Here is a 23,124-nt window from a genome sequence, read left to right as displayed (position 1 = left end):
CACATGCAGCAAAATCTATCTGGTCCATCTTCCTCTTTTAAACAAAACAAAACAAAAGAGCTAACATAACAAAATCCTTAATCATAAAAAGGTGCATTTAGCATCCAATAAAAGAGTGGAATGTTGTCTTATCAGCAGGTTGCCTTGAAAACTTGAATGGCGCTAAAGTTGGGTAGAAAAGCGAAATAGTGAAATGGAAAAAAATTAGCTTGAGTCCCTTGAAATGACTGAAAATACTGGAGTTCTGGTTCTGGTAGAGTTCTGCAACATGCAGTTGTTCATCTGCTCTAAAAGAACTCACACCATTCCTTCTTGCATCTTAGCACTCAGGATCTTAATGAGCTAAAATCTTTAAATGAAAGTAGTTCACATTTTTCATTCTTATTTGTGTAAATAATATGATATCCGAGTCCCTGCTTATAACTTCTTTTTCATTTTTTTCATTAATGGATCTTAGAAAAACTGTTTAACAAACTTTAATTCCTTTTTTTTTTTTTTTTTTTTTTTTTTTTAGCAAAATGACTCCAGATAAATCCAGGGTGATGAATCCACCATCCCACATGCAGGACTGTGCTGGCTAAATTTTGTTAGAGGCTGTGTTCATACTAGAGAAAAATGCTGATGCTTCATGCGGCTGTGCGACTCAGCAAACTTCTGTACAGGATCCAACAACCTGCTGGTTTGTTATTCTTTACCAATAAAGCAACCTGCTTGTTTGTATATATTTATGTGTGTCCTCTGTTGTGTTAACTGGCGCTTCAAGAAGATGTCTACGCTTTTCCACAAGGTGGCACTATAACTCTTCACATCCATAGATTTAAATCAAGGAATAAAAAAACTAATTTCATCTACCAATCAAGTCCATTTGTTTCACACCAAATTTGTTTTGCCATATTTCAGATTCCCACTGAAAGCCGAGGTAAATTAAGTTCAAGGTAATTTGCATCGTGGTCTTTTTAAAAGGTAGGTTTCTTGGTCATAGGTTATTTTATCCAACATTGCTTCATGCCATCTAGTTTCCCTTCAAAGATGTTTTTCTAATTCATCCAGAAATGTTTGTCCTTCCTGCAAACTTGGAGCATAAATATTTAACAGTAATCTTCTGAGAGCAAAGATGACTACATGAAATTACAAAATGACATTTATTTAACATAAACTTCAGACAACACTAAATATTTTTACTTTATCTCATCAAAGTGCACTAACCATTATTAAAATGGTGGAAGATGGGAAAAGCATAGAATGGTTCAGATATGGTTCTAGTTCAACAAACAGGACAGAGTAACAGGAATGGGAAGAATGATGTCGGTTTTCAGATTTTTGATTTACAGTTTTTACGGTCTAAAAAACAGGTTAATTAAAAAGTTTTAAACTGCCTGGTTCAGCTTGTTCCTGAGTTCCAACAATCCCAACATCAAACATAATTACAATGAGAGCAACAAATCTTAAAGGATAAACAAAAGCAATTCACCTTTCAGTTTAAAATATTTTATTTTCTCACAAATCCCATTGAGCTGAAACAGCCTGTTCTAAAAGAAATCCCTATAAAAGCAGTGTTAAGAAAAATACAAGGGGTAAAAATAAGCCCATAAATCCCTGTGCGTTCTTTCACATTTTCTCTGAGTCTTGGAACTGTTTGAGAATGTATTGGGTGTACAGTAGCAGTCCATGTGTGTGGTTGATGTTTGGAAAGCGCTTCATATTTCCCAAAAAGAGACATTTAGGTCAAACTGCCAAACATTTTTTATAGAAGTTTAAAAATTTAAACAGGAAAAAAGGCCGAACTAAGTTTGGTTGTAATCATGGATCCCACCAGCTGCTTTAACTGCTCCCCAAAAACACGAAGTGGTTTCTCACATACTAAAATTTCATCTCCATTAATCTCTAATGGCTTAATTCTATAGCAGCATCTTATCAGTGTTTGATCATTAATTTTAAACTCTTCTGCCTGGAGCAACACATCAGGTGCTGCCTGGACATTTACCTGACAATTTCTTTGTTTCTGTAAAATAAAACAAAGAATACATGGACTCCCCATGCCTATGGCGACAATGGGTAGGGTCCCATCCTTTTAGGAACCTGCTGCAGCATGGCAAAGAAAACAAAACCAATTACATTGCACCCCTTTTTTTTTTTTTTTTATATAGTTTTTAAGTGTGATATGTGATTATTATGAACCAAATGCATTAACGGTTTTCAAGGAGGAAGAGTTTGAAACTGGCAATAAAAGTAGGCTCATCCTAATGTAAAGTGTCAGACCGTCCATCTATGGCTTGTCTATCATTGCCATGGGTGAATATCTGAAACAGTCTCTGGGAAAATGGCGGGATACACCCTACACAGTCAACACAGCCATGCACATACACCTAAAGGCAATTAGGGCGATCAGTTAACCTAAAACATATGTTTTTCGACTGGAGTACCCAGGGACAGCTATACGAATTCACAGGGAGAACATGCAAACTCCATGCAGAAATATCCCATGTCAGGAATCTAACCAAGAACCTTCTTGCTGCAAGTCTGCATTGCTCCACCATGCAGGCCATCTCTGATTATCCTTTTAGTACAAACGGCAAAAGAAAACCTTTACTAAGCCCAATAGGGAATGAGATTTAGCAAATCAAACAAACCCTTCTGAAAACCTATCACAATTTTTGCTCCACGCTTGTGTAGAAATTATTAGAGGCAACAGTCTGTACATGCAGGAGGTGTATATAGAGGACGTTCAGCTGACTTCAGCCAATCATGACAGCCACAACATCTCCTCTTTGGGTAGAAAAACAAACTGTACGTACTTAGAACATGACCAGCAGCTATTGCAGTTTTTCCCCATTATACAGAATCAGAATCAAACATACTTTAATAATCCCAGAGGGAAATTACTTTTGTTACACACTCCAGATATACAAATACATATATATCCAGGTCCAAGAAGATATTGAAACATATACACATATAAGCATATCACTCTATACATATATATATGTATATATATGCATATGTATGACTACAAATCCAAATAAAGTGATAGTGACGTGCAAAAACACTGCAAGGAACAAATAAATACATTGAAAACATTGACATAAACATGGTATCCCATGCTCAGCATACGGGTGTACCAACCAACAAGGAAGAAAGGAAAAAAGACATTTTATGATCCACAAAGGCGAACAAGATGGGTGGATGCCGTAAAGAGACAGAGCTGGCAACCAGCTGCAACCAGCAGAATTTGCAGTGAACATTTCTTAAACAGTTAGTTGTCATGCTCAAATTATTGTTGTAGAGATTTTTTTTTCAGTTAGGCAGATGTGGAAGTCAAAAACAAGTGAAGAGTTTAATCTTTTTACAGGCATGCAGGGTTTCCCCCAGCGTATTATAAGCCTGGAAGGCCGCCACGCTGCTTTTTCACTGTTTGGGGGAGGGGGGGAGATGATTCTTTAACCAACTTTTCGAAGCACTTCATCATGATGGGAGTCAGAGCAACAGGCCGGTACTCATTTAGCAAATAATTATACAAATCATGGTAGGTGAAGTTGGGGAAGTCTCCCAGATGGCTGACTTGAATCGGTGAAAACAAGCTAGCAGGCAAGGGATGGCTTGTTTAGGGATCCTGCGCTGCAACAAAGGAACTTTTTACAAGTTTCATATTTCTGTTTTAACTCCCTATCTAAAGGTTTAACATATGTAGACAATGTCGGGTTGGAAGATTAACAAATAAGGGTGACCAGATGTCCGCCTTTAGGCCGGATTTTTATTGCACTCTCTGGCGACCGGCACAGCATCCAGCCGGACACATGTTTGTCCTCCTTTAAGAGGCACGAGGCTTGAAGAGCAGATTTATTTTCAATTTAGCTGGGCTGCGTCACAATATCCAATCATAGAATGTAAAAAAAGTGCATCGACTATCTGGTCTAACAGATAATTGGATAAGAGTGGTGCCGTGTCAGATGTATATCTGCTTGTCATTGGTTACAAGTAACATGATTGGTAACAAGAAAACATGATGTTTGAGTGTAGGACTATTGCTGCACCTAAATTAACAAGAAAATAGGAGCAAACTGCTAAATGAATGAAAGTAGAAGAGAGTGAAGCATCGAGCTAGCCATTAACAGCATCTTGACAGTAACACAACAAAGTAATATCAGGTAAGAACACACAGCTCCACTGATTGGATCCAAGCAAAGTCTCAGAGCAGAGGAGGCCTGCTATAATGTAGAACAAAAAGAATCATAGATGTTCGAAGAGATCCACAGAATCACCCATTAAAGGAAAAGTCTGGTCATATTCAGAATTTTAACTTCTGAAAGTATTTTAAATATAAAATTATTACATACTGTTCAATACATAAGTGTTTTTACTTAAGAGTAACTGCATTTGAATGTTCTTTACAGGAGGCATCCATGTTTGTCAAAGAACACTACTGCCACCTACCGGTTTATGATGTCACAGGGCTGGATCTATCAAAGGTTTGCGTGTATAAAAACGTGAGCTATTTCACTGCGCACGCTAAATAATGTACAAACTGATCTATCAACAGCGTGCTAAAAGGATTTGGTCTTTAAAACGTGCTAAATAGCGCCTCTTATCCATTTAGTACTTTTTCTGCAATGAATATGCAATATGGGGCGTTTACACGCAAAAGTGCGTCTTGTGGGAGGAGAACATGTAAATATATTAATTTAGCACTCGCAAAGTGATTTATCAAACCTGAAAGCATTTTTGCTAACGGTATCTGACTCTATATTTAACATGTTTCAAAAGAAGGTGCAAATGGTCTGGATGCGTAATTGCGCACACATGGCAGCGTTTATTGTCGCAAGAAGGAGACATCGAAATGAAACAAGGAGACGCAGAGAACGCATTTTTTCACTCCGTGTGAATATTTTTGCAATGAAGGAGGAAACGATCATCAAAACATATCGTTTATCCAGCATTGCCATTTTGGAGCTGTTAGGGGAACTCCGAATGGATTTGGAGCCAGCCACAAGGAGGACCCACGCAATACCAGATATCACAAAACTCCTTGCAACATTGCACTTTTTTGCATCTGGGTCATTCCAGCGTACGGTTGCAGCGAGAGCTGGGATCTCCCAATCTCGTTTTTCAGAAGTCCTGTCCTAAATGCCATTTCGCCCTGACGCCCTACCGGGGCAATGGTGAAGTCCTCTAGAAATGTTAAATCATTTTTGATTGCAGATGTGTCTAGTAGTTCCCATTGATCTTGCTTGTAAAGCGGGGAGAATGGCGCTAGGCTTACCGCACCGTGACGTCACTCCCGGAAGATGTCTGGAGGGAGGTGTTACTATATTTGTGCAAAAATGGCCGCTCCCAGACTCAGTGATCTCAACGAAAATTACTATTTTTATTTTTTTTTTTACTTATTAACACTAAATTCATTAAATTACTGCGAATCTATTAGTTTTAGGTATAGATAATTATCCGTTGATCATTCCTCTCTGACCGGACTTTTCATTTAAGGCTAATTTCTACATGGAGGAAAAGAACCAGAGTATGTCAGATTTCTTCTTATTTTTTAGTTTCTTTGTGTTCTGGATCTTTGTCTCCCAATAAATACACCACCTCTGCAGTTACTCATTGCTGGTTTGTTGTTTTGTTGTTCCCTTGTTTCTGGCTTCCCACGGGAGTTTTCCCTGATGATGCAATCTTATTTTTGGTTCTCAGGTATTTGGGATTTTTGTATTTCTGCCTCAGTTGCCTATTAAATCTACAAGACTCACCTCTTCCTCCTGATCTCTGCATTTGGGTCCTCAAAAACCTCCACCCAACCGTGACAGAGAATCAAACTCCCACTAGATCACAATGCATGCAACACTTTATGATACACCTTTTCACTTTAGTTACCCTCACCAAACACATCCGCCAATTCTAGAATTGCTATATGAAGGGATGCCACTATGCCATATATAGGGACTCGAATTGAGTTTCATTCATTTTTATTAATTCTCAAAGCTTTCTTTGCGTGAAGTTTGAAAATAACCTTAAACCTAACCATCAGCACTGCATACCAAACACTTAGCTTAACCTAAAGTCAATTCATACATCAGGCCTTAACCTAACCAGGAAAATATCCTCTCTTTAAAACAAATGGTCCTTAATATGATAGTGAAATGAGAAAAAGTGGTCCTCACTCTGATGCCAAAATAGAAGCACACATCCCACCCCTTCCCCTTCTACGCACACACAAAGCTTTATTCCCAGCTCAAAGCAAAATGCTGACTATAACTTTTAGGTGAGAGCTAAATGGATGTTTCTCTCTGACTGCTGAAATAACACTGCTGAAAACTTGGTTGCTAACAGAGTTCCAGCTGACAGGATATTTGGAAATATTCTGCTTCTGAATGTTGTGCTGCTGTGGCAGAGGGAAAAGGTTTTATTGCAAAACAAAAACAGCTGGAGATCAAATGTCGAAGACCATCCCCAAGAACAAAGCAAGTGAAAAATCTGGAGTTGTGAATGTTGAGGTAACTTTGATTCACAGAATGCCTTTTACCGACCTGGTTATATCTATTACTTCACAGTTTACTGTACAATATGTCATTCATTAGATTTTATACTTTACTTACACATAAGGGAGCACTAGCTTATTATCATTTGACATCTTTTACAAGTCAAATAATTTTTTTCTCACACAGAACTGAAGCCCCAGCTATAGGGTTTTACTTTAGATAATGAGTAAGTTTGACACCTAGTTTCTTCAAAATTGTTGAATACCACAACTATTACACACATTGCGACTTTTATCCTGAGAGTTTTCTATTAGCTGTGAAATGGGCCGATCAACTGGACTCAGCCTTTAAATCTAATAATACTTAGTTTAAAGAAATAAAGAGTTGTGTTGTACACTGTTTGTTTGAGAAATGTTACTATTCTTGCTATAGAAATGGATTATGTTAATTTAGTTGACAGTGTATTTTGGAGAGAGTTTGTAGAATCGAACTGACTATAAGTGAACCAATTAAATCAAATCCAACAGAATAGAATTAACATTTATTGTCCCCCAGTGATCAACCTGTAGAGACAAACAGAGAAAGCTGCAGTCAGAAAAGTTTTATCGACATGAATGAAAGTTCTTTGGAGCTCGGGCCACGGCAGAAGACTTTGATGCTGTGAATCGACATTCGCTTGGATGGGTGACCTAGAAAAGGAATTAGAGTAGTCTTTTCCCCGGAGCCCAGACACTGGTGGTGGAATAAGCCAGAGGATGGGAGAGGAGGTGAGGTGAAGGTGGGGGAAAGTTTGCTGGTGTGCTAGAGAGAGGCTTGGCCAGGAGCTAAATAAAGAGGATCTTGAAAGATGATTAGCTTCGGAGGAGTGCGGTCAGGACACTGAAAGGCTAGGCTTTAGTTAGGGACATCAGGTGAAGCCAGTAAGAGTCTTCCAAATTGAATTTTCACTTCAGCTTCATGGTTTGTTTTTTTTTGCCAGAAATGTTCTGTCTTCCCTGTCTGTGCTGTCAAGGAGGCACCTTAAGAGAGTGCTGGCCTTCCTAATTAGATCCTCTAATATAGCCTCTTTCTTATTATTGTAGATTAGCTGCTCCTTCAACATAGCATCCCGAAGATCTATTCAATTAATTTCAATATAACTAAACCATGCATACAGATTGCTTGAGAGTTTTCTCACTAATGCACACAGAGAAACACACTTTCTAAGGAGTACAGTTAGCATGCATGCAGAACATTCACAATGCTGTAGTCTCTCGGATTTATTTATATTACAGTACGGCCTTTTTCTAAGTATTTTTAATGTTCTGCATTTCCACAAAATCCTATCATTACTACAGCTACAAATTCTACAGCTTAAATTGAGTAAATCTGTGGTAAATTCTGGATTAGATCTGATTGTGTTAAGGTCAGTGGATGTTTGTAGAGGACCGAAATGCAGAGAGGGAAGGCAGAGATGGTTCCTTGCAAATTGAATGATGATGTAGATGGTAAAAGAAGCATAAATTCAGAAATAATAGGCAGTAAAATCAAGAACCAAAACAAGCAGATGCTAGGTAGAAAATACATGAAGAGAATCCAGCAAAAAGTAACTGTAGAGGAGGTGTATATAGGGAGACACGGCAATAAATGGAGTAAAAAGCTAAATGGGAGCAGATGTGGACAGAAGAGACTAGAAGAGAGCTAAGGGGAAAGGAGAGGAGCACTAGGGAGCAACAAAGAGTAACCAGGGAAATACAATAGGGCTGGGAAGAACTTCTATGACGCAAAAGGGAAAAGAAACGAATGACTAAGAAACACAGAATGACCAAATGGGACAACTAGATGATGGGGAAGGGACTGGAGAAATAGATGAGTAATCTGCAATGGGAAAACATGATCTAAAGATAACAAAAAAAAAACACAAATAAGAAATGCTGCAAAACAGAAATGCTGAACAGAGAAAAACTAAAATAAACACCAAGGAAGAGTAAACTATTTTAAAAAAAATGATAAAATTATGAACAGCAGCCTTGGATAACCAAAATTAAAGCAAAAAATGAAAACCCAAAATGAAAACTGGTAAAGAACCAAAAGGCTTGAGAAGCAGATATGACAGATGGACATGATTAAGAAGCATGAAGTCAAATGAAATAATTTTTTTTTACCAGAACAGTTTTACAAAATGTCTAAAAGCTATTTTGTAAGGTTGCTTTTAAGGAAAAATTTAAATGCTGATGATATCAGAGAACATAAGGATGTATTATTAGATCAAATCAACCTTTTCTATTTGCTTTTTTTTGTTAATGTACAAAATGTTTAGTTAGGTAAATGCTTATCTTATAATCAAGCCAATGCAGAAGAAAGCCTTTTTCAGTCGTTGAAGTCACCCGTAAACAATCTAATAAACATTTGGCAGATAGAGGTGCTTTTTTTTTTATATACGTAGTCATACAAAATGTTAATGAAATGGAAAAATGTATTTAATTCAAATGGAATTTAAGAGCCATTGCCAGCAATGTGTAAGTAAATGTTTTTTTTCTCCTTTTACCTCTAGAATGCAAGGAGGGATTAGCTGTGACATCAGATGTCGTGCAATGTTAAAGGCAATAAAGGCTATGAGAGAATTTCAACAGTAACAGATGATACCTGGTTGATGTAACTCAGTGCTTGCCATTATTTTCAGTATTTTTATACAAAATGTATACGTTTTGAGTTATATGTTGCTGGAACGGTGTACGTTTGCTAGTGATTATTATGTCATTATACCCAAAAATAAATGCGTCATTATTGGCATTTGGTCTGGACATGCTTCTTATTCTGAGTCCCTTTAAAACCTTATAAAGATGAGAAATTATTGTCTCAATTTGAATATTGTCCCTGTAAGGTGGCCAGCTGATATCACTTTCCCCTTTTTATCCCCAGATCAAACACTCCTCCCTCTGCTCCTCCATCTGTCTAGGCTCTGGAGGAAAGTTGGGGCTTTTGTTGCCATACATCTGGCCCAAAGGCACTGCAGCCCTGCAGGGAACCGTGCTACTTTGCATGGGCTTGTTGGCAGCAGAGCGTCTGGTCAATGTTATGGTTCCTATTTATTCCAAGAATATTGGTAAGATGCTCAACACACAAACCACTGAGATCTACATAGAGAGGATGTACATGGTTTGGTCCTTTACCACAATCATAAAACTTTTACAGAGCATTCTATTTGTAAATTCTTTTTGGTTTACTCTATCTGTGATAATGGTCCAGCAGCAGCAGAGAGTCACGCTCTGCATTATTATTCTGAATGTTCACAGTGCAGCCTAAGGAAGGATTATATGTGTATTATTATGAATCTCTAGAATTTTGTTTCACTCACATGTCAGTTAAATCGTCTTTAATCCTCAGTCTCTCTTAGTTTTCAATTGATTAGTATAATAGCAGGTATTGTTTGCAAAGACAACAATTCTTCAGAATTTAAAATTATTTGGTTCTCCAATCCATTACTACTTCCTAAGTCTGTCAATGACCAAAATAGACATAAAGAGCACACAGAATACCTAAAAGCTGTTTTGGACGTGCAGTACTCTGGTTATTGTCATACGTGAGTACTTAAGCAATTCTGGCCAATTTTATTAAATTATAGAAAAAGGCTCGAAATCAGTTCCTAAATTAAAATCTTGAAATTTATTTGAAATATTTTTAGTTGTCATTATTGTTGTTTAAACAATTGTACTTTAAGTTGTGCCATAAATTCAATTGTACAATATAGTGAAAATATTTTGATCACTGTTAAATGGTATTGGGATAAGCTAAGCAAAGCAGTTGTTTTACTTGTCAAACCGCTAATTTGTTTGGTTCAAATATCTCAAAAATGTAAACTCAAGCAATAATATATTTTAGCGCACTGATGCAAGACAGCAAGTGTGGAAAGGGGCCGACTCTGCATGGTTCCCTATTACACAGGACATGCGTAAAGGCAAGTATATTTGTATAGCACGATTCAGTGCAAAGACATTTTTAAGGCTTTACATGAATTAAACAGTATAATCTGTGCTTAGGGGAACAAGTAGATATTGAAAAGGAGGTTTCCTAAATGGAGCCTTGGGGATCCACACATTAAATTTTTTTTTTGTCACTGATTTAAAGTTTCCTGTTGACAAACTAGTCCCTGTCATACAAGTAGGATTTAAACCAGTCATGTGCTCTACAGAAGTTTAAAAGTCTTCTGAAGAGGATGATCACTGTTATTCATAATGTTCTTCACTTTATGGAGAATTCTACTTTGTGGAATAGTCTCCAGAGGTTCTAGAGGAGTTCCTAGAACAGAGTAGCCCTTCTTAAATAGCTTGATGAGCTTTTTCATTGGCTCTAGCACTGTTACCCCAGCAGAGGATGGCAGAAGAGATGACCGATGAAGATTCTCAGTTATCCAGGTCATAGTAATTCCAAAAAAGTTAAAAAAGAGATCACATTCTCCACAGTCAGTACCTCCACAACAGATTTATAGAAGATATGTAGCATCTTGCTGCAAACGCTGAAGGACCTAAGATTCCTTGGGAAGTACAATCTGCTTCTTGTGGACGGCTTCACAGTTGTTTCTCAAATCTAATTTTGTCATGATCGGTACACTAATGTGACCCAATTATGCAGAACACCACGACACAGGAAACAGATGAAAAGTTAACAGAGTTTATTGAAGACAATCCAACGATAGTATGTTCTGGTTATGGTCCTGGGCAAACGGGTTCACCGGAGTCTGTGAGGAAGACAGTTAGTTAGCTGGGCTCTTAGCGGTTTGTCCTTTGATAGTCTCTGGTTTGTACCTTGTGGGTCCTTGAATGGATCTTGGAGAGGTAGGTTGTTGGAACTGGAGAGAGTCTGATTAGCTGAGTCCGTTAGCTGCTTCAGCGTCTTGCTTCTGAAAGGTAGCTGACCTTGACTTAGGATCTCCAGCTCTTGGTCCAGAGCTGCAAGAGAATCCAGGGGAAGTCTTCAGGTTTGGCTCTGAGGGCAGGCTCGGTGGGTTAAGCTCTTCCAGAGCTTCACGAAGGAGAATCAGATTTTCCTGGAAAAACAGAGACAAGATTAGGATCCTGTCAGGATCTCAGAGCAAGCAAAGTTCTCAGAGGTTCAGGGCTTAGGTGCTAACCAACTGGCTCAACACTGCGGCGTTGAGGCAAGGTCTGAAGACAGCTTAAGTAGAGGGTCCTCCTGATGATGGTAACGAGCAGCAGCTGTGCAGAGGGCTCTGCTCAGGAGGATCCACGGCGGACTCTGCTGGAGAAGAGAGGTACTTCTCCAGCTTCCAACAGTACCCCCCCTCAACGACCGCCCCTTGGCGGTCCGGAGGAAGTAGATGGGCAGGAACGCTCATACTCCTCGATCAGGGAAGGATCGAGGATGTAAGAGCCGGGAACCCACTGACGGTCTTCAGGTCCGTAGCCCTCCCAGTCGATGAGGTACTGCCAGCCGCGACCTCGTCGACGGGAGTCCACGATGCGACGGACGGTAAAAGCCGGGTGGCCATCGACTTCCAGGGCGGGTGGTGGGGAGTCGGATGGCGGGCACAGAGGGCTAGAGACTACGGGCTTGACCTGAGAAACATGAAAGGTGGGGTGGATGCGAAGACTCGGAGGTAACTGGAGACGGACTGCGGAGGGACTGATGACCTGGGAAACCTTAAATGGACCGATGAATCTGGGAGACAGTTTCCGAGACATTCCCTTGAGGGGAATGTCTCGGGTGGACAGCCATACCTCCTGTCCGATGGCGTACTCGGGAGCGGGACGTCTCCTGGAGTCGGCAAAAAGTTTGGTGGTCTCTGATGATTTGTTGAGGGTGGTGATGGTTTCTTTCCAAATCCTTTGACAGCGACGGATGTGTTGGTTGATGGTCTTGACTGCTATCTCCTTTTCATCTGCGGGGAAAAGTGGTGGTTGGTATCCATGACTGACCTGAAATGGTGACTGGCCGGTGGAAGCTGATCTCTGGGAGTTATGGGCGTACTCGATCCAAGGTAGATACTGGCTCCAGTCGGTGGGGTTGTTGGAAGTTAGACAGCGAAGGGTGGATTCTAGGTGCTGATTCATGCGCTCGGTCTGACCGTTGGATTGTGGATGATAACCTGAAGTCAAGGCAGACTTACAGCCCAGAGCTGAACAGAAGGCTTTCCAAACTTGTGAAACGAATTGAGGACCACGGTCTGATAGGATTTCCTGGGGAATGCCATGTAATATGAAGACGTGTTTCACGAGAAGCTGAGCAGTCTGGAACGACGAGGGGAGCTTCCTGAGAGGGACTAAATGACAGGACTTGGAAAAACGGTCAACGATGGTGAGTATAGTGGACATACCTCGAGAGATGGGGAGACCAGTGACGAAATCTATGGCAATGTGGGACCATGGACGTGAAGGAATCGGAAGGGGTTGTAACAGACCAGAGGGTGGCTGATGCGAGGCCTTGTTTCTAGCACAAATGGGGCAGGCCAGCACATATTCCTTTACGTCCCTGTGGAGAGTGGGCCACCAGAAGCGTCTGGTGATGAGAGCGATGGTTCTACTGACTCCAGGGTGGGCCGAGAATTTGGCAGTGTGCATCCATTGAATGAGCCTGGACCTGACGGAAGACGGAACATAAGTTCTGTTAGCCGGACCGTTACCTGGGTCGGGTTCCGTGGCCAGGGCGGAGTTAATAAGATCGGAGATCTCCCAGTTCACGACTCCCACAGTACAAGAGGCCGGGAGGACTGGCTCTGGTGTCTCGGGTTGATCGACGGAGTATAGGCGCGAGAGGGAGTCTGGTTTCACATTCTTAGATCCGGGTCTGTAGGAGATAACGAGATTAAATCTGGAGAAGAAAATGGACCACCTGGATTGACGAGGGTTGGCCTGTTTGGCAGACTGGATGCTAGCAAGGTTCTTGTGATCAGTCCAGACTAGAACCGGGTGCTCAGCTCCCTCTAACCAGTGTCTCCACTCCTCCAACGCCAATTTGATGGCTAATAGTTCTCGATCTCCAACGCCGTAGTTCTGTTCTGCTGATGAGAGTCTGCGAGAGAAAAAAGCACATGGATGAATCTTTTGATCTGAGTCGAGTCTCTGGGAAAGGACGGCTCCAACGCCAGAATCCGAAGCATCGACCTCCAGGATGAACTGTTTAGAAGGGTCGGGCTGAATTAACACTGGTGCTCTGGAAAACAAAGATTTCAGTTTGTCAAAAGCAGACTGAGCTTCGGGAGTCCATTGAAAATTCCTCTTAACTGAAGTTACAGAGGTCAGAGGTTGAGCCGTCTGGCTATAATTTCTAATGAAACGACGGTAAAAATTGGCGAACCCCAAAAACCTTTGAAGCTGTTTTCGATCTTCAGGAATCGGCCAGTCCAAAACCGCCTTTATCTTGTCCTCAGCAGGCTTAACCTGCCCGCCCTCGAGCACAAACCCCAAAAAGGTCACTGATGGTTGGTGGAACTCACACTTTTCTGCCTTGACGAATAACTTGTTCTCCAGTAGCCTCTGTAACACCAGGCGGACATGTTTCTTGTGCTCAGTTAAGTTCCGTGAATAAATGAGAATGTCGTCTATATAGACAAAGACAAACACATTTAAAAAGTCTCTGAGAACATCATTCACTAGTGCTTGAAAGCAGGCGGGGGCGTTTGTTAAACCAAAAGGCATTACCAGGTACTCGAACTGACCTAATGGTGTCTTGAAAGCAGTCTTCCATTCATCTCCTTCTCTGATTCTGAGGAGATGATATGCGTTTCTCAGATCCAATTTGGTGAAGACTGTTGCCCCCTGAACAGGTTCAAAAGCAGAGGCTAGGAGAGGTAGAGGGTACTTATTCTTTATGGTGATTTGGTTCAACCCTCTGTAGTCAATGCATGGTCTTAACGAACCATCCTTCTTGCCAACAAAAAAGAAACCAGCACCCAAAGGAGAAGAGGACGGGCGAATAATTCCAGCAGCTAAAGACTCGTTAATATACTTCTCCATTGTCTCTCGTTCTGGCTTGGAGATGTTATATAAACGGCTGCTGGGTAACGGTGCACCAGGTAACAACTCAATAGCACAGTCATATGGTCTATGTGGTGGAAGGGACGTAGCACTGACCTTACTGAAAACCGGGGCCAAGTCATGGTACTCAAAGGGAACTGAAGATAGGTCAGGAGAGTCCATCTCTCCCCCACCCCTAGGAGGCCCCACCACGGGGGCTGCCGACCGAAGACAAGTCTCATGACATGACGTAGACCATGCTTCCACGTGACGTTCAGTCCAATTAATGCGTGGGTTGTGTTTCTCCAGCCATTCGAATCCAAGCACCAACGGGGAACATGCGGAGGGAATAACAAAAAATGTGATAGTTTCACGATGGTTACCTGAGAGGAGGAGCTCGAGGGGTTGGGTTTGATGAGTAACTTGGTGGAGATTTTTCCCATCAATGGCAGAGACACGGAGGGGTTGAGAAAGAGGAACAGTTTCAATCATCAATTGTTGAACGAGGTTAGAGTCTATGAGGTTCCGCTCACAGCCTGAGTCAATAAAGGCAGAAAAAGAGAGGTTCTGATTATTACAAAACAAGGTGGCAGGCAGCATCAATCGAGGAGATTTCTTAGAGTTGGTTTGGCCCGCCAGACTCCTCAGATCCTCTGGCGGGCCCTGCCTTTTGATTTTGCCGGGCAGGAAGCAATGAAATGTCCACTTTCACCACAATAGATGCAAAGTCTGCTCAAAAAACGTCTTTGTCTCTCCTCAGGAGTAAGCCGAGTGTGTCCCACCTGCATAGGTTCGACCTCCGTACCACCTGAATATGAAGCCTGAAAAGGCAGAGGGAGGGACTGGGCTTTTGGTCGGTCTGTGGGAGGAGAAGAAACAGTCACAATATTTGATGCAGAAGTAGAGGCGTGAGACCCAGAATTTCTTAACTTAGAGCTGTTTCTGGCTCTAATTCTGTTATCCAATCTAATTGTTAGTTTAATTAGATCCTCAAGGGAGGCTGGTTCGTCGAGAGTTGCCAGTTCGTCTTTAATATTCTCATTTAAGGCCATGAAATAAGCTCCCTTCAGAGCACTTTGATTCCATCCGGAAGCTGCTGCCTTAACCCGGAAGTTGATCGAAAAATCAGCCACAGATGAATCTCCCTGCTTAATACTGAAAAGAGCACGAGAGTCAATTGTTTGATCAGTTTCCTGATTAAAAACCTGGGAGAATTCAGAAATGAAATCAGAGTATCGGCAGTTGAGACTTTCATCTGAGGGAAATCTGGCCTGGGCCCACTCCAAAGCTCTTCCTGTTAGTTGAGAGAGAATAAAGGTTATTTTCTTAAAGTCCGTCGAAAAGCTGTTTGGAGAGTTCTGGAACAATAATCTGCACTGAAATAAAAATCCTCTGCAATCCTTCATATTACCAGAGAATTTTTCAGGAAGGCTTGGGCGGAACTCTGATGACGTCACTGCTGGTGACCTCGGAGGGGGAACTGGACCCGGAAAAGGTTGCGCTGCCGGTGTGGCGTTAGCACTGTTCATGAAATTAGCATAGCTCTGAAGCTTTTGATTGTTAGTTTCCACAAGACAGTATAACTCACGGAGAGTCTGAGCTTGTCCATAAATTTGTGCATCTTGCTCCTCCAATCGACGGCGGATGTGTTCTGCTGGGCCTGGTGTTTGGCCGCAGTGTTCTGTCATGATCGGTACACTAATGTGACCCAATTATGCAGAACACCACGACACAGGAAACAGATGAAAAGTTAACAGAGTTTATTGAAGACAATCCAACGATAGTATGTTCTGGTTATGGTCCTGGGCAAACGGGTTCACCGGAGTCTGTGAGGAAGACAGTTAGTTAGCTGGGCTCTTAGCGGTTTGTCCTTTGATAGTCTCTGGTTTGTACCTTGTGGGTCCTTGAATGGATCTTGGAGAGGTAGGTTGTTGGAACTGGAGAGAGTCTGATTAGCTGAGTCCGTTAGCTGCTTCAGCGTCTTGCTTCTGAAAGGTAGCTGACCTTGACTTAGGATCTCCAGCTCTTGGTCCAGAGCTGCAAGAGAATCCAGGGGAAGTCTTCAGTTTTGGCTCTGAGGGCAGGCTCGGTGGGTTAAGCTCTTCCAGAGCTTCACGAAGGAGAATCAGATTTTCCTGGAAAAACAGAGACAAGATTAGGATCCTGTCAGGATCTCAGAGCAAGCAAAGTTCTCAGAGGTTCAGGGCTTAGGTGCTAACCAACTGGCTCAACACTGCGGCGTTGAGGCAAGGTCTGAAGACAGCTTAAGTAGAGGGTCCTCCTGATGATGGTAACGAGCAGCAGCTGTGCAGAGGGCTCTGCTCAGGAGGATCCACGGCGGACTCTGCTGGAGAAGAGAGGTACTTCTCCAGCTTCCAACAAATTTGTTGTCCAGGTGAACACCAAGGTATGCTCCTCAACCACCTCCTTTTCTTCTCCTTTGATGTTAATAGAATTAAACTTGTTTCTGTTTCTCCTGAAATCTACAATCTACAATTTTTTTCCCACATCATGCCACATAGCCGTTCACCAGCTCCCTTTACTCAGCTTCTTGTCCATCTTCGATGCACCCAATGACTGCAGAGTCATCCAAGTATTTCTGCAGATGACAGGACTCTCTCTAGTACTGGAAGCCAGAGGTGTACAGAGTAACAATGAATGGTGAGAGTACCATCCTCTGTAGTGCTACTGTGCTGCTGACTGCTTGATTAGACAGCTGTCCCTTTAGTCTAACAAACTGTGGTTTGTTTATCATGTAGACTTTGATCCAAAAAAATGTTGATGCTTCTACCTGAGTCTCTGGAGTTCTCAAAAACCAAGTCAGGCTGAATTGTATTAAATGCACTAGAGAAATTAAAGAACATGATCCTGCCTTGTCTAAATGAGGTTTGTTGAAGCAGGTCTATGGCGGCAGTGGCGGCTGGGGGAGTTTTGTCCTGGGGGGGCTATAAATTCAAAATAGACATATACTGTACCAGAAACCAATCACATGTATACTAAGTTATCACACCAGTAAATTTCTGTGAATGCCAACAACAACAAAAAAAAACTTTATAAAAACTTTACTATAATAATTTTGGCCTTCTGGGGCTTTGTAAAGGCAAATCTGTATTTTGCATGGTCTGATATGGTGTCACAAACTTAAAAAATAATGTATCAGTTTTATAATGGAGAAGTTATTAGTCAGTTTTATATTGTTTTTATATATAAAAACAAAAATTTATTTTCTAAGAATGTGTTTATTTAAGAGCAACTAGGCAAATTAACAAACACATAGAAAAAGTACACTATATTATTTTATTTTCCATGTGAATCCCAGATTGTTCCTTCTTCTTTGCCTTTTCTAAAAAGTGCTTTAAGTCAGTCCTACCTGCCTTTATGCATGCTGTGTCAGATCCTGACATTTGAAAAAGGAGGCAGGAAAGCAGAATAAAACCGGGCGTATACAGTATGATATTTTCAGTCCGGACATCAGGGACTGGGATCATCTCTTCATCTTACCTTGGAAGGGCGAGTCTGGGGCCACAAACACTAGCTGTTAAGCATTTTTCGTCTTGAAGAAGCTTTTTAAATCCTTTGTAAATACATGAGCATGCCCATGCATACCCTTCTTTTAACAGTCTTTTCTGATTAAAATAATTTGGAGGTGTGGTTTCCAATAAAATTGGCATGTCATTAATTTCATCTAACCATATCTCTCTTAGAGTCATAAAATTGAGATTTTCGTGAGTAATTAAGTTGAATAAAAATTATTATGACAGAGATCTTATGTTTAGTAAAGCCAGTTTAATTACCCTGGTTAATATTATCTCTCTCAACAATGTATAGTTTTCAGTTTGGCTAGTTTACCACGGTTTAATCATTTCTACCACATATTAAAACAGAGATTTTACATTTGTCTTTCTTTTGGGGCCCTGGTTTTGCCTGGAGAGAATCACTTCTGATAAAGTGGTAACTTTATCAGAAGTGATTCTCTGTAACCCAAAGTATATGAGAGAAAGCTCATTTCAAAGTCCTAAAGGAGGTAAGGAGGGGTTTGGGGGGGCTGGGGAAGGTTTAAAGTTTTCATATTGATGGGAAATATTCAGCTGGAGTGTTGGGCTGGATACAGGATACTGCGCTATGGAGATGGAGTGGTTTGGAAGGGCAAGAGGAGAGGAGTTAAGTGTTCTGGTGAGGTTGGACATTTGCAAGAGTCCAAGAGGAGGCGACTGTGCTGCACATCTCTTACAAATGGAGCCTAATCCTTTCCATTACCTTAATGTTGACTTTGGCTGACATTATCTTTTCTTCATTCCATTGTTGTTCCTGGTCCAAGGCCTAAGCAGTGTGATGTTTATTATCAGGGAGACAGTTTTTCAGTTCACATCATATACTTTGTTTAGGGAATAGAAAATGTTAGAAATCCAAAGCGTTGCACCTGACCTATTGTGGTAAAATCCATACCTCTTGAAGAGTTCTGCTCGAAAATATAAAAGTTTTCAATAAAGTTAACTTATCTCACAAGAGCAGTCTTGTTTAGCCTCAGATCTTAAACATGTATCAGTTTCACTGCAATAAGTGCACAAATCATGACTTTAATATTACTGACTACCTCTTAGCATTATCATTTAGTTCTCCAATGTGAATGGCAATATTCCTCATGGTTAGATGTAATTCTCTGATCTGTGATACCCTCTTTGAGATTCCAGCACGTCATAGCCGTCATTAGTTCTGTTTTCTCGTGCTAGAAGAATATATTTTTGTCTCCATCATCAGTTTACTAATTTTACTAATTTTAATACTAATTTTATGTTTAGCAGATGGTTTGTTGATGCTGTTTAGGAGAGAGCTGAATGTTCTCATTCCTTTGTCTGTTGTGTGAAAACGGGCTGTACTCCTTAGGGTCGTAAGAGTAAGTAGCAAACCTGTTTTTAATGGACTCCCAATATACTGAGTAATCTCAGTGGGTCCTTCCTTATCCTTTGTTATGGGAACAAACATCTTTTTTCACCTGTTTTTACTTGGAGTACAAGACATATTTTTAATCTGAAGTCTTGGCCAGGTTTTATCATCTAGATGCAACATTCACCCTGTCAAGGGTATTTTCAAATCTGGGTTGAATTTTTTGTTCTTCGGTTTTGCCCCAAGAGTTTCCCAGCGGGGGGTGCTGGTCTGGTTATTGTCATTAGAATCAGTTCTGTGTTTGTTGCACCGTGTTTGTTGGGCTGGTTAGTTGTTGCTACAATATTTGGATGTTTAAAATTGCTGGTGGGGTTATCTCAGGATTTAGAGTCCCCGTAACCAGCATTTACCTCCACATTCAATTGCAGTCAGTTCTATTTCACATCCATTACTTCTTTTTTTCAGGAGAAGCTTGTCCTCAGTGGTGAAGGAAGCCATCTTGTTCTGACGTGGCCAAGTCCTTTTCTCAGATGTGATTAAAATAACATGAACATACACTCACCGGCCACTTTATTAGGTACACCTGTCCAACTGCTCGTTAACACTTAATTTCTAAGCAGTCAATCACATGGCGGCAACTCAGTGCATTTAGGCATGTAGACATGGTCAAGACAATCTCCTGCATTTCAAACCGAGCATCAGTATGGGGAAGAAAGGTGATTTGAGTGACTTTGAACGTGGCATGATTGTTGGTGCCAGAAGGGCTGGTCTGAGTATTTCAGAAACTGCTGATCTACTGGGATTTTCACGCACAACCATCTCTAGGGTTTACAGAGAATGGTTCGAAAAAGAAAAAACATCCAGTGAGCGGCAGTTCTGTGGGCGGAAATGCCTTGTTGATGCCAGAGGTCAGAGGAGAATGGCCATACTGGTTCGAGCTGATAGAAGGGCAACAGTGACTCAAATAACCACCCGTTACAACCAAGGTGGGCAGAAGAGCATCTCTGAACGCACAGTACGTCGAACTTTGAGGCAGATGGGCTACAGCAGCAGAAGACCACACCGGGTGCCACTCCTTTCAGCTAAGAACAGGAAACTGAGGCTACAATTTGCACAAGCTCATCGAAATTGGACAATAGAAGATTGGAAAAAAGTTGCCTGGTCTGATGAGTCTCGATTTCTGCAGCGACATTCGGATGGTAGGGTCAGAATTTGGCGTCTACAACATGAAAGCATGGATCCATCCTGCCTTGTATCAACGGTTCAGGCTGGTGGTGGTGGTGTCATGGTGTGGGGAATATTTTCTTGGCACTCTTTGGGCCCCTTGTTACCAATTGAGCATCGTTGCAACGCCACAGCCTACCTGAGTATTGTTGCTGACCATGTCCATCCCTTTATGACCACAATGTACCCAACTTCTGATGGCTACTTTCAGCAGGATAATGCGCCATGTCATAAAGCTGGAATCATCTCAGACTGGTTTCTTGAACATGACAATGAGTTCACTGTACTCAAATGGCCTCCACAGTCACCAGATCTCAATCCAATAGAGCATCTTTGGGGTGTGGTGGAACGGGAGATTCGCATCATGGATGTGCAGCCGACAAATCTGCGGCAACTGTGTGATGCCATCATGTCAATATGGACCAAACTCCCTGAGGAATGCTTCCAGCACCTTGTTGAATCTATGCCACGAAGAATTGAGGCAGTTCTGAAGGCAAAAGGGGGTCCAACCCGGTACTGGCATGGGGTACCTAATAAAGGGGCCCGGTGAGTGTATTTGACAAGTATTCTAGCAAGACCATCCTTGAAAAGTTTAGTTTTGTACAACTGACTAAGAGATAAGAAGGTAGAAGTAAGAATGATACAAGCAAGCAGGGAGCAAGTGTGAAAAAATTGTTTAGGGTAAGTCAAATATTTTAAAAAGTTATAGTTAGTCAGTCTAGTTAGTTAGTTCACAGAAAGGTAACAAATTCATGACCTTTACTAAAAGAAGATATGTAAATTCAGACTTACTGAGAAAGAAAAAACATTTGTTATAGGGAAAGGGATGCAGTGGTTGGTGAGGTCTCCCCAGGCCTCTTCCTACCCATAGAGATCTATTTGTTTCACAAGGCATCTATCCATAAGTCTCCTTTCAGAGAAAGCCTTGACAAATTTTTCTTTAGCTGCTGTTTCCTTTCAATAAAACAGATATTTCATATTTGGATCAAAATAGGAGAAATGGTGTATGAAGAAAAAGGCTGAGAGCTCTATCTTGATGAGTTTGTCTGTGTGGGTGTGTGTGTCTGTGTGTATATGAGGTTGTTGCGAGTGTGTGCTGAAGGTTCTTAGTGAGGTCACCCATCCTGCCAGTCATGCTTAGCCAGCATTAGACTCCTTTTTGTGGAGTTAACACACCAGTACAACAGGGTTTTTGTCTCAAGGTCTCTGACTTCAGGACATGAAGCCAGAGAACTGAAAATACCCCCCACTGGAAACTTTGAATATAGATGAAGGACTTTTGTTTTTATCTATACCCCTCTATCTTCATATCGCCAACTTCTTTTATCAGTGTGTCTAGTCCGTTTATCTGTCTTCTTTTTCCATATTAAGTCTTTTCATTTCTTTTTCTCAATGTGATTCCCAGCACTGGTACGAAATGGTAATGAGTGTGAATAAGACTCTATCAATAGAGCAGAACAGAGTTACTATGTGTCTGAGCAGTTTTATTTCAGAAGAAATGGCTTTGGTTTGTTTATGGAAAATTGACAGAATCCAGATTAAAATGTGAATAGTTCAGCCTAAATCCTTCAGTACAATTCGTCTTTTGTTACATTGGTTAGCAAAGGTTATTGCCTTTTGTTGTCTTGCTTTGTTAGTCTTAAGCCACATTTACACTACCCTTCTGAAACCATGCCGAGATCGGTCCAAGCAAAAGCAAACAAAGATAACTGTTGAGTGTAAATGGTACGGAGAACGGAAACGGACCGTGCCAGACACAACCAATCCACGCTAGCATGGTACTAGTTCATCAGTATGGCTCGGACCGGGTTCAGTTCTGGCACAGTTCTCAGATAACAAAGAGTGCATGAGCAGACCGCATCATCTCCTTACAGTCAGCCTCATCAGTGATTATGCTGCTTAACAGTGTGATGAACATCAACGTCTGTACTTGTTCCCTGCGTCTGTAAGCCCAGATTAGACTATCGTTTGTCGTATCCACTGCCCAAAAGCAGACTCTGCCAAAGCAATTCACCAAAGGCTGCCTTATTTGCCTGACTCTCCGCAGACTTCCTGAATGTTATGGGCACCGCCATGTTGGTTTGCTTGTTTCCCTCTAGAGCATTAGTACCGTAGATAGCCACTAGGATGCCAGGAACCATGCTAGTGTTGTGTGTAAACGGTCGTAAGGAACAGAGCTCTGCACTGTTAACTGATCCATGCTTGGCACCGATCGGTTTTCAGAGAGTATTGTAAAGGGGGCTTTAGTAGGACTGTGATGATACAGCTTTTATGTTGCGTATCAGGGTCTCCATAACCCCCTTTCATTGGCTCCACTTGGTCCGATTTATTCCACTCTGCCCGCTTTGTGAGCATTTCCATCATGTATTTACTGTACAAGTTTTGGCATTTTTTTTTATCCCTGCTCATAAGTAGGTATGATTGGACCTGAATAGGTACTAACTGTGATGTTAACAGACCTATGTCCACTGCCATTGCTGTGGTTAAACTAAGAAGTTGAGTAACTTTGAAGCTATGCTGAGCTCTTCTGTATACCCTGTTTTTGTTCTTATAGTTCATCTCTTAAACACTAATATTGAGCTGATTAAGACTTTTGC

At 41.3% G+C, this 23,124-nt stretch overlaps 1 protein-coding gene across 1 annotated transcript in view; it reads left to right on the top strand.

The window, feature by feature from the left end:
• The first annotated feature begins 6,304 nt into the window (after window positions 1–6,304).
• The window catches only part of abcb6b (ATP-binding cassette, sub-family B (MDR/TAP), member 6b), a 57,317-nt gene continuing 40,497 nt past the window's right edge, over window positions 6,305–23,124 (top strand). Inside the window, exons 1-2 of the mRNA XM_038301375.1 lie at window positions 6,305–6,482; window positions 9,369–9,552. Of these exons, the coding sequence (XP_038157303.1) occupies window positions 6,360–6,482; window positions 9,369–9,552 (307 nt within the window). The 5' untranslated portion in view covers window positions 6,305–6,359. The remainder of the gene's footprint in view (window positions 6,483–9,368; window positions 9,553–23,124) is intronic.

The sequence above is a fragment of the Cyprinodon tularosa genome, unplaced genomic scaffold (genome assembly GCF_016077235.1).
Source record: "Cyprinodon tularosa strain WSP-4 unplaced genomic scaffold, ASM1607723v1 ctg467, whole genome shotgun sequence".
Classification (NCBI taxonomy): Eukaryota; Metazoa; Chordata; class Actinopteri; order Cyprinodontiformes; family Cyprinodontidae; genus Cyprinodon; species Cyprinodon tularosa.
This window is presented reverse-complemented; position numbering and strand designations above follow the sequence as displayed.